Raw genomic sequence first — 10712 nt, 5'->3', positions numbered from 1 at the left:
CAGAATCTGCCGGGTTTGTCGGGACGGGCTGCGATTATTCCTAGGATGAGAGATGGGATATTACCTAAGAGACGCTGGTTATCAGCTAGCTCGGGTTTATTCGCGAGTGCTCAGACGGTGATAACTGCTGGGAAGCTTGCCACGCTCAGATGACGCTTTCCTCATGCGCGTTGCTTGGGACTAGGGGAGCTTAGTAGAAGGAAATGTTTGTTTGGAGTTTGAGATCGTGGAGGGGGAGTGGGCGATTACTTGGTTAAGAGTCGACTCATCTCGCATTTTGGGAAGGGTGAGTTGATTCCCTCTTTTGTTTCTATACGTCTTCATGCCCAGACGGGACTTGTTCGCATTCGTTCGTCTTCCCTTGCGGCAAACATGGTGCAGAGTCTCTAGCAGTTTTGATGATTTGATGACAAAAGTTATTTTTTGAGACATTATTTTCATTTTTGGTTTCCTTTTTGACGAGAAAGGGGTCATTGCCCTGGTTAATATCGTACCCCTTATCCGATATTTGAGGGACCGAGAGCTGGGTTTTGGAGAGGTCTACCTACCTACCCAATGAGTGACCCCGGAGACACCTTCCGTAGATGACTAACATGGATCGCAGTCAATAATTATCAAGCACGTTCGTCATCATGTCTTCGGACAACATTGGCGGGATACGAGTGCAGAGGGAGACTGTCATTGTGGTGGAAGACAGTTCCCATCTGCGCAACAGGCGAGGCGGTTCTCTGGAGACCACCATCCATTCAAACGAGCTGGAAGAAATGGACAGCCAAATATCCCAGTACAGCCGGCCCAAGACCTTCCGCAAGCTTTCGAATGCTTCGAGCATTCTCACCGACATTTTCCGCCCAGACACCGACGAGGACGTCATTCGGCGCAAGATCAAAAGGGCGAACGACAGGGATAGCTCGAGGGCCCTGATTGAGTTTCTCCGCAACACCTCGCCACCACCCCAGAATTACATGTCCATTCCTGACACGTTTGAGTCTCCACCTGTCACCACGAAGAAGAGACGCCCATTTTGGTCATTTTGGAAGAAGAGGGTCAAGAGAGGAAAGAAGAAGGACGGGAGGCCCGCATCTGGTGGCGTAATTCGGCTGCCAGATACAGCTGTTGCTGGAACAACTACTGGTGGTTATCGCCACATCGCCATATCGATACCTGTTGAGTACGACCATCTTGATGAGCCTACCCAAGAGCCCACCCCGCCGCCTTCAGATGACGAACGGGCTGGCACTGTCACGATTCTGCCGCCAGTAGAAGAAGAGAAGCGTGAGTCTAGCGAATCGGTTGCTTCAGGCACCACCAACGACAGTACAAGTGCCAACAGTGAGGAGTTGTTCCCGATGCTCCCGTCGCCAGAGTCGCCAATGGAAAGGCTCTCTACTGACCGCGTGCTCTCGGCCGCAGAACCCATAGCACAGGGGGGGACTGGGAGCCGGACGCAATCTCGGCCACCCTCGCGGATGGCGAACTCTTCGGTCGGTGCCCACAGCATGATTACTATCCCTTCCCCCCATGAGCTGACACCGCTCCCAAAAGGCTCGATATCAGATTTCGTTCCAGTAGATGTCGTCACTGTCGACACTCGACCTCATACCGTCATGAGCAATCCTCGAAGTCCCGCAGATGAGCACCCTGCCATGGGCATCAAACGTGATAACACCGCCACCGCTCATACCTCCAATATGTTCCTTCGACAACACACGCTGGCTGCTATCCATGACCCTCTGGATGCGGAACAAAGCGACAGAGAGGACATTCCGTCGACGAGACACTGCACACCTATGAGCCCTCACCTTCTGTCATTCCAATCAAGGGCCGCTTCGATCTTTCCGCCTCTAGAACCTTTCTCGCCATTATCACCCAAACCGAAACCCTCTTGCACTTTCCGTATCACACCCATCATGACCGTTGTTGATGTGCAGCCAGTCTCAGCACGCCAGTCACCAGCTCCTCGTTTGAAGGAGCAGCGCAGTCTTGTCAGCAAAAAAAGCACTATTTCCCCTTTCCACAGCACCCCTGAGATTCACATCACCGGCTCCGACACGTCCCCCCACTCTCAACATCATGGACGAAAAGTCCGCCATATGCCCAGCTTCTCCGACATGCGAAGCACGACCTCTATTGAACATCTCATTCTCGCGCGACACTCGAGATTCGTTCCAACAGTTTCAACAAGCACCTCCTATAGCACCCTTTCTACCCGACCTCCAACGGCTTGTTCATTCCGTCGTTCCTCTCCAGCAGCCGTCCCCCGGTCAGAGTCCCACCAGAACCTCCTACGTCAGTACGAAGAACTCCGCTACACCCACAACCATGAAATTGAACTTTTGGTTCAACGCCTCGACAGATTAGAATCGGTCAACAACCGCTGGCTCAACACCCTCATCCCCCTGATCGAGCGCCTGGCCCGCCGATTACCCTCTTCCAGATCAACATTGAGCACCTACAAAAGCACAAGCGACATCGCCTCGGGGGACGCCACGCCCAGAGTCACCACCACCACCACCACAAGGAGGAAACACTACTCCTGCCCTCAACACCGCAACCCCTGCCCTCAACACCACAACCCCTACCCTCGCCACCGTATCTCCTCAGAGGCCTCCACAAACGACAGTGACTCCCTTGACTACCGACACCTCTCCCACTCCAACCCACCCATCCCGGCGGGTTATCATTCCCGGTACTACGAGCCGCCACAGACAAGGAATACCTCTGATGTGAGCTCGCATTATTGGGATCCGAGTAATGATGACCTGTTGCTGCATTCGTACAGTCAGGGGGGGCAGGAGGTGGCGGTTGATCGGTTGCCGTCACGGCATGCGGGGGTGTCGTTGCTGGGAGGGGACTTTGGGACAATGTTTACGAGGCGCGTTAGGGAGGTTGAACAGAGACAAGAGGAAGAGAGGGGTGGGGAAAGCGGTCTGGGGAAGAGGGAGTGGCCTTGGCCGGGGATGTCGCAGCTGAGTGGGATGGAGACGCTGGAGCCGGTGATGAGGGGGTTGGTTGAGGAGATTGGAGCTGGGGAGGAGGGGGAGTTGAGAGAGGTGGAGGATCCTCTTGGGGGGCACAGGTGATGGTGGATAGGGGAAAGGGGATAAAGTCTATATTTTATGTGTCATGTGATGGAGTTATGAGCTTTAGAAGTAAACGATTCTAGAATCAATCGGAGTGTTTGCATGGCACATTCTCAGAGGGTGGTTGTCTCCAGTCTTGACCGAGTATGGATGATTGGATTGCGAAAATAGGCAGAGTAGTCACCACAGCTGCTGCAGCTAGATGACGGTTGGCGTGAGATGGCCCATCGGTCAAATAGATACATGATAACAGAGCTCTGTATGAGAAACGAGGCAAACATCGCCTTCAGAACCCAACCAACAGCACCCAACCCCAGAGCTCCTGCTACTTTTACATATACCGACAGAAACCCTATTTTCCAATCAGGCAGGGCGAGATGCAGAATCATCACCTTGTCATAATCACCTCCTATCACATCTCCACCTTCACACCTGGCCCCCTTGCAACGGCACCAAACCTACAATAACACAAAGGGCGTCGACAGGAGGTCATCAAGCGAGAGGTCACGACTACCGTGACGACCAAGAAGCTAGTCATCTTCAAAAGGGATCACTTTGAACGGCAAGCTGTTACGCCCAGACTCTTACTCGAGACCGAGTCCAGGAGGTTCTTGAGCCAGAGCTTGAGGTTTTGCAGATGAAAAGGGGGTCCGAGATAATATGGTGGATGGAGAGGGCCTTAGTGGCGCTGGTCGGCTTCCTCCAGTCATTGGATTCTCGACTGAACGAGAGAGTAAAGGAGGTGGTAGAAGAGCTTGGACAGTGTACCTAGCCATGGGGCATAGGAAGGGTTGAAGAATGGGCTCGATGAATAGGGGTGGTGGAAAGATATCTACTTCGTTGAATCTCAGATAACTACCGACATGTGATGTGGTAAGGCAGTTTCAATGTTCAAACCGATCGAGTCTTCCAACGTGAAATATGCTCGCAAAGAGCAGGCTGGCTATTGGGGAAGGAGCTCTGGAAGAGCAACTCATCACAAGACAAACCGGCTGTTCACAGCAGAGAGCTATCCAAGAGGAAGAAGCAAAGGGGACGGGGATGGAAGCGGTGGAGGGAACGGGAGTGGAAGAGGCAAGATCAAACTTGCCACAAGTTCCTCCCCTGTCTTACCCGAGCGACGGTACACCCAAGAGGGCAGAGTTGAAGAAATGGATGGATCATATTAGAGCAAAATCCCAGTCGGCCCTGTCGGATGCAAACGCGGCGACCAAGGCGCTTCATGAACGAAAAAAGCACGCTCGAGAAAGGGGACATCTTCTGTTGAGTGGCCATATTCGGAAAGGTGATACCATTGCGATCTGTTGCCATCGCAGAGAATTTCAGGTCAAAGTTGTTTGATACTACTGTAACTGGCTACTTGGTCATTAGAGAGATACACACTAATAACAAGTGGGTTGTCTTATAACAGTGCAATTAACGCACAGCTGGTGATGGAGAGTTTTGGCGAGATGCCCACAGAAGAATAGGTACCGATTCTGTGCTGCCAGTTTATATTTTGTACCCATCTGCCAACCTCATCAACAGGTTATATTTCGAGTTACCCCGGGCTGTTTGCAATGCCCCTTCAGTATTTAAAGAGCCATAGTTGATACACTGCCTTGATGAGTATGTCGGCGTTGACGACTTTCACCTCAACATGATCCGGTAAAGTCTTGGCAGGGGTTCAGATCGAGCCGCCTCATCCAACGGCTTCAAACCGCCCATTGAATGACGCACATGGCTTTGTTGGCAACCTCACCCCATCAGGAATCCATTCACAAACCATCACCATCCTAACACTCTTCCCATCAGTATCACCAAACTTGTCGCCATGTCCAAACCTTGGATCCTCCTCACCCCCTCAACCCGCGGCATCTCCCACTCCCTCCTCCACCACCTCCTCCGCACCACCCCCTCCACAATCCCCATCCTAACCACCACCCGCTCCCCCAGCCTCCCCCCCTCCTATCCCGAGTCAGACCGCCTCCACGTCGTAAACCTAGACGTAAAAGATGAATCAGCCATCCAATCCGCCGCCGAAAAAGCCAGGGAGCTGTTCCCGCCCACAACCCACCACCTCCACCTGGCCCTCACCCTCCCCGGCATCCTCCTTACCCCCCCGGAGAAATCCATCTCCCAAATCACCGAGCCCAGCCTCCTCGAAACGCTGAGGGTAAACACCCTCGGCCCAGTCCTCTTAATGAAGCACTTCGTTCCTTTTCTCCCAAAGAGATCCGCCCCTCTCGAGCCCACAGAAGGTCTACCCCCCCACGCAACTTGGTTCGTCCTCCCCCTTATCCCGTAACCTCAATCTCTTTCTTAAACAGGCGCGGCAGGTTGTCTGTCTCGGCGCGAGTAGGCAGCATGACCGACAACCGCCTCGGAGGCTGGTACTCCTACCGTCTTTCCAAATCAGCCCTCAACTCGGCCGTCAAAACCCTCGACCTCGAGCTCCAGCAAAAGTCAGCCTCCAAATGCATAGCGGTAGGCTACCACCCGGGCACCGTCAAGACCGACCTCTCCCGCGGATTTTGGTCCGGCGTCCCTGAAGCAAACCTCTTCTCCCCAGACGACGCAGCCGAAAAGCTCTGGAACGTGATCACCTCCTTAAACCCATCACAGCGAGGCAAAATCTGGGACTGGAAAGGAGAGGAGGTGCCCCCTTGATGTGTGGTAGTAAATCAAGATACGCTTTGATAGAAACAAAAACTGCCTGAGCTTGTGCTTTTGTGTAATACCTCCATACAACGCCCCAAGCAACGCTTAGCTAGAAGCAGTACGTCTATACATGAGAAAAGTAACCAGCGACAAACGGCTCGTTTGTTGTTGGATGCCACCAAACAGAAACTTAAAGAGCGACATCCTGAAAGGACGCTCCGTCACCTGGGGATTTCTTTCCCGCGTCTTTCTCTCCTCCTTTCTCGTCGGCGCTACTGCTGCCTTTTCTGTCCTCGCCTTTATTACTCCCATCATCATCATCATCGTCGTCGTCGTCGTTGTCACCTTCTTCAACAGTGGGTTGCTTGGGGTGTGAAGGGAGCTCTTTATGATCTTGCTCCCCCGACAGCGCCTTGTACCCGGGCTCCGCATCGTTCTCCTCATCCTTTCCAGCATCCCCCTCCTGGTCTTCTTCGCCATCACTGGAGCCAGACTCAACACCACCTCCCTGTTCCTTCGCCTCCTCTCCAGAGGGCGCACCGGTCGTCGCCACGGCAGGTTCAGCAGCCGGTGGCTGAGGAGGCAAATCCTTCTGCTGCTGTGGCTCAGGCTGCTTCGGCACCGGGCTCGGCGCCGTCGCCGAGAGGGGCGTCTCGTAACTCCCCGGCCCAACCCTCGCGGCATCCAAATAAAACTTGGTCACCCCCAAAATCCTCCCTCCTCTCTCGCAAGCATCCACCCACTCGGGCCTCACGACCGGGATATTCATCTCGTTGGCCTTCTCCCACTGTATTCCCCTGCCCTCCGTGGTAACAAAGTGCGTGGTGTCTATCCTAACCCCATCCACAATCTTGGCCCCGATCCTTTCCACCGCCGCCGTCAACCCCTCCTTCACCACCGCGGGGAGGATGCCCAACGTGATGGTGATACCGCTCAAATCAGTCATCTTATGCGTCCGGACCGTCACGCGCTGACTGGCAAACGTCCCGGCCGTGGTGCGAAGGATGAGGTGGAAGGTGTACTCGGTGTCGACCGCCAGGCCGCTGATCTTGGTAGAATGCATTTCGAGGGGCTTGGGGATGTTGCCGGCTTTCTGGCCGTTCCGGTAGAGAGCCAGCGAGATTAAATCGGCAGTAGCGAGGTGGATAGGATCCCATTCTAGAACAACACTGGTCTGGGTCGCGTTGCGGCAGCGGAGGACGGGTGGGGAGGGCGCGTCGGCGCCGAAGGAGGAGAGGATCGAGTCTTGGAGGGAACGGAAGGCGCGCTCGGCGTGGGCTTCGGAGGCCTTGTTGCGCGCAACGTTGATGTCGACTATGGAGCCGGAGGAGATGTCGGGAGGAAGAAGAATGGAGGGGAATTCGATCTTGGGGTAAGGGTCAGCTCGGGAACTGGGGAGTAGGAGGGTTGTAGAAGGCGTTGTAAGTACCAGTCGCTTGTCAGGGGTCAGAAGGACAGTGACGCCGGCGTCGACCTTGCCGACTGTGAGAGAGACGAGCATGATTGCGGCTTGTGAGTTACTTGCACGCGGGGAGATAATAGACTGGCGCAGTGTTGTATCTGAAGCTATGCGGCTTCCAATCGCGGACGGCTTGTGATGCTGGGATGCCCCGGACGACGATGTTGCGATTGAGGTTTGGGGAAGCTCTGGAAGCTCCAGGCGGACTTGCATAAGTGTCGTCGAGTTCCACCTTTGACGTACATATTGACGCTAAGCCCCAAAAGCTCACCTTGTGGCTTGGCATCTCGAAGCCACTCCCACAGATCCCACCGAGCTCTGACTTTCAGCTATAATACACTTTTGTACACAAACTACACGATGGTGAATCCTTCTGGCTTTCTACCCCTAGGCCTTTGAGAATTAGGTCTCTGAGTTTGTGGCTTCGGGACCTGTGTCTGTGGTCTTTGAGAATCCATGGGCGTGTATCCAGGCATCTTGACATAGCTTGGCAGAATCTGAGTCTTGACCAACCCGGCCAGATACTCGACCAAGTCGTTCCATTCGAAGTTCAGTAGTGTCTTTGGTGACCATATTACCAGATTTATGGTACCGTAGAGAACTCTGCCGCTCCCGTCCAGCGCTGTCCCATCTGAATCAAAGCCATTGGCTTTGATAACAGCCTTGATGGCGGCCAGTGTCCTGCACTCGGCCTGGCGGCGCATCACCACAGTACTACCATCATTAGTAGTTGCTGTTGCATAAAGCCAGAGAGGCCTATTGAGCTTCCACTCATAACAGCGCCAGAGGATCTTCTTGGTCAGAGGATGTTCTTGGGGCTGCAGGTATGGTTCATGCTGATGGTCAAAAGCATGCCTTCGGCAAGCTTGAACACGCAGGATGGTGAGTCTGGTTTGCTTAGGGATGGTCTTCACGGCCTCGCTAGATTCGATCTTGTGTGCCGCGGCGAAATCTTTGACTGGTTGGCTTGGGTCCCAGCTGAGTGCTATGGGCAGGTTTGCCTGCTTGAAGACTGATGGTTTCCATGATTTTGCGGCTGGTCGTGTGTTGTAAGCTTTAGACAGCAATGGTGGGATGAGAGCCTTGTAAGTCGAGGCGGCGCGGCACATTGCCCGCTCCATGCTGAGAGAGCGATGGATGAGGAGTCGAGTCACTGGTGGCTGTGGCTGAGTTTCCCACAGGAAGTGAAGAGACTCTGGGAGGGGCAGATATTGCTCCGCTCACAAAGGGCATTCACCTCCGGCTCAGTGTCTGTCCCCAGCTACACAGCGCTCGTGCCGGTAAGCATTGTCGGTAGGTATTGTCTGGAGCGGATGGTTTGGGAGGCACCTTGTGTTTCAAAATGGTCAAAAAAGAAGAGATGAGAGCCACAAATGGCAACAATTTACTACAAGCGCCACTGTTGGCCCCCACTTATTACAGTGCACACACCCAATCAGCGGCAAACTGAAAAACAAGGTTTATTGGTATAAACCGCCTGCCACTGCCCCTCTCTCCTACCCAGCGCTTCCCTTCACACCCAAAAGCATCGGTCATCGCTGCAGCATTTTGCCAGCCCAAAAAACAACCAAAAAGTTCTTGCATCGCCGAGAACTCGACCCCATCACATATCGAGCCGTCCAGCCTAAGCGCTTAAAACAGTCAACATGCCCAAGAACAAGGGAAAGGGAGGCAAAAACAGACGTAGAGGAAAGAACGAGAACGAGTGCGTGTTTACCCCTCCATCTTTTTCCCTGTTGCGCGCGCCCATCAAGCAGCCCACTGACATCTTAATCGCATCGCAGCAATGAGAAGCGCGAACTCACATTCAAGGAGGACGGGCAAGAATACGCCCAGGTCCTGAAGATGTTGGGCAACGGCAGACTCGAGGCCATGGTAAGCAACTACAAACACCAGTTCACCCACACATCTCGCTTTCCCATTCCCCCCATCCCTCCCTTGGCTCGGATCCGAATCCGGCCAGCCCGCTCGACCGGCCGGGTTGTAGAAGCAGCAAAACTGACTCTTGCGACAGTGCTTCGACGGTGTCAAGCGTCTCGGTCTCATCCGCGGCAAGCTCAGGAAAAAGATCTGGATCAACAACGGCGACATCATCCTCGTCTCGCTCCGCGAGTACCAGGATGAGAAGGGTGACGTTATCCTCAAGTACTCCGCCGACGAGGCTCGTTCTCTGTACGTTTTCTCCCCCCTTGTCCGCTCGCTCTCGATCACCCGCAGCCTACTAACAACCCCCCAGCAAGGCCTACGGCGAGCTCCCAGACACCGCCAAGATCAACGAGACCGACACCTTCGGCCCCGGCGAGGATGGCGACTGCGGCTTCGAGTTCGACGAGGACCGTGACAGCGACGACGAGGGCGGCGCTGCGGGCGCCAGCAAGGATATCGAGATTGATGACATTTGAGAAACCTCAGCCGAGAAATCTCGCCAGATATCAGCGCAAACGTCACGTAGCATTTCACACTCTGCGGTGGGGCGCACCCTTTCCTACTTTTTGGTCTCAAAAGGGTCGGGGAAGCACAAAACTGTCTTCTCTCTCAAACCTTGGTTCGTTGGTAACGCAAGCCAAGGTCCCCGACAGTTGGTGTTAGTCCTGTTGCAAAGTGTGGAAAAGTTGTTGATAGCGGAGGAGAGGGGTGGGAGGGGAGATGGCTCCGTGATGGGAGAGACGTCATGGGCTGGATCCTTCTCGAGTAATGGATTTGATGATAAAGAAACCTTTTTGTGCCTTGTGTTGTTTTTGCTTACACTTTTGTGTTGATTTTTTTTTTTTTTTGCATCGGTCAAAAGCGTGGGAAATAGACTGCCTGGGCTGGCAAAATAGTTCTGAATCAACATACCATCGTTTTCAGGTCCATCTTATTTAATGTACCAGTGATATTTCGCTTGGGAGGGGGCCAAAGGAGACATGCCCGAAGCGCTCGCAAGAGTGGCATGTAATGCTCTTTTCAAACTACGAATTCAGAATGACTCTTTTCTTATCTTGCCTATTTCCCCTAACTCTACATACCCCTTCCCTTTTCTTCGCTTTTGTGAACATCCTTGGACCTCGTGATGCCATCTCAAAGTACCCTCTCTTTCTCAAACTCCCGACCCCTTTCTCCTACTCCTTACAAAACTCGCTTGAACCAGCCATACAAACTTCTCCGTCTACTCTTTCCCTTCATGTCAAACTACCCTTCTCACCAAACTCTCAACGCAGCCTCTTCTTCCACAAATCCTCACACTTAATCCCAGTCATCCCCGTCATCCTCATCATCTACTCACATGGTCAGCAACCGCCCGAAACATAAACATTTCATGATCAAGGGAAACTTACCACTCTTGCTAACTTTGTTCTTCCTCTTTTCCAACGCTAGCGCCAAAGCATCAGCCATCCCACCACCTGCCGCACCCCCAGCAGCAGCAGCCCCGACTCCCGCAGGCGGAAGACCACTCCCATGAGGGCCCGTATCATTCCCGGGAACTTGGGCTCCAGATCGATCCCGAATCTGGCTCCGATCCACTTTTTTGAGTGCTTTAATACCGCCAG

At 53.6% G+C, this 10712-nt stretch overlaps 6 protein-coding genes across 6 annotated transcripts in view; 3 read left to right on the top strand and 3 right to left on the bottom strand.

The window, feature by feature from the left end:
- Nucleotides 1–632: 632 nt before the first annotated feature.
- On the top strand, nucleotides 633–3083 carry PODANS_1_19410 (uncharacterized protein; the record flags this gene model as incomplete). The annotated part of the gene is made up of 1 exon (XM_001907371.1): nucleotides 633–3083. One exon carries the CDS (start codon nucleotides 633–635, stop codon nucleotides 3081–3083), a length of 2451 nt encoding a protein of 816 aa, XP_001907406.1.
- Nucleotides 3084–4896: 1813 nt separating this feature from the next.
- On the top strand, nucleotides 4897–5732 carry PODANS_1_19400 (uncharacterized protein; the record flags this gene model as incomplete). Its single annotated transcript, XM_001907370.1, has 2 exons — nucleotides 4897–5345; nucleotides 5402–5732. The coding sequence occupies 2 exons, from the start codon at nucleotides 4897–4899 to the stop codon at nucleotides 5730–5732; spliced, it is 780 nt and encodes a 259-aa protein (XP_001907405.1).
- A 181-nt stretch (nucleotides 5733–5913) lies between these two features.
- Nucleotides 5914–7224, bottom strand: PODANS_1_19390 (uncharacterized protein; the record flags this gene model as incomplete). Its single annotated transcript, XM_001907369.1, has 2 exons — nucleotides 5914–7089; nucleotides 7153–7224. The coding sequence occupies 2 exons, from the start codon at nucleotides 7222–7224 to the stop codon at nucleotides 5914–5916; spliced, it is 1248 nt and encodes a 415-aa protein (XP_001907404.1).
- Nucleotides 7225–7535: 311 nt separating this feature from the next.
- PODANS_1_19380 (uncharacterized protein) lies at nucleotides 7536–8303 on the bottom strand (the record flags this gene model as incomplete). The annotated part of the gene is made up of 1 exon (XM_001907368.1): nucleotides 7536–8303. One exon carries the CDS (start codon nucleotides 8301–8303, stop codon nucleotides 7536–7538), a length of 768 nt encoding a protein of 255 aa, XP_001907403.1.
- A 525-nt stretch (nucleotides 8304–8828) lies between these two features.
- PODANS_1_19370 (uncharacterized protein) lies at nucleotides 8829–9584 on the top strand (the record flags this gene model as incomplete). The annotated part of the gene is made up of 4 exons (XM_001907367.1): nucleotides 8829–8887; nucleotides 8967–9057; nucleotides 9197–9354; nucleotides 9419–9584. 4 exons carry the CDS (start codon nucleotides 8829–8831, stop codon nucleotides 9582–9584), a joined length of 474 nt encoding a protein of 157 aa, XP_001907402.1.
- An 823-nt stretch (nucleotides 9585–10407) lies between these two features.
- PODANS_1_19360 (uncharacterized protein) overlaps nucleotides 10408–10712 on the bottom strand; it is a gene marked incomplete at both ends in the record, with an annotated part of 1514 nt that continues 1209 nt past the window's right edge. Inside the window, 2 exons of the mRNA XM_001907366.1 lie at nucleotides 10408–10439; nucleotides 10500–10710. Coding sequence (XP_001907401.1) covers nucleotides 10408–10439; nucleotides 10500–10710 — 243 coding nt within the window. The remainder of the gene's footprint in view (nucleotides 10440–10499; nucleotides 10711–10712) is intronic.

The sequence above is a fragment of the Podospora anserina genome, chromosome 1, assembly GCF_000226545.1.
Source record: "Podospora anserina S mat+ genomic DNA chromosome 1, supercontig 4".
Lineage (NCBI taxonomy): Eukaryota > Fungi > Ascomycota > Sordariomycetes > Sordariales > Podosporaceae > Podospora > Podospora anserina.
Note: the sequence above shows the minus strand (reverse complement) of the source record. Positions and strands in the feature narration are given on the sequence as shown.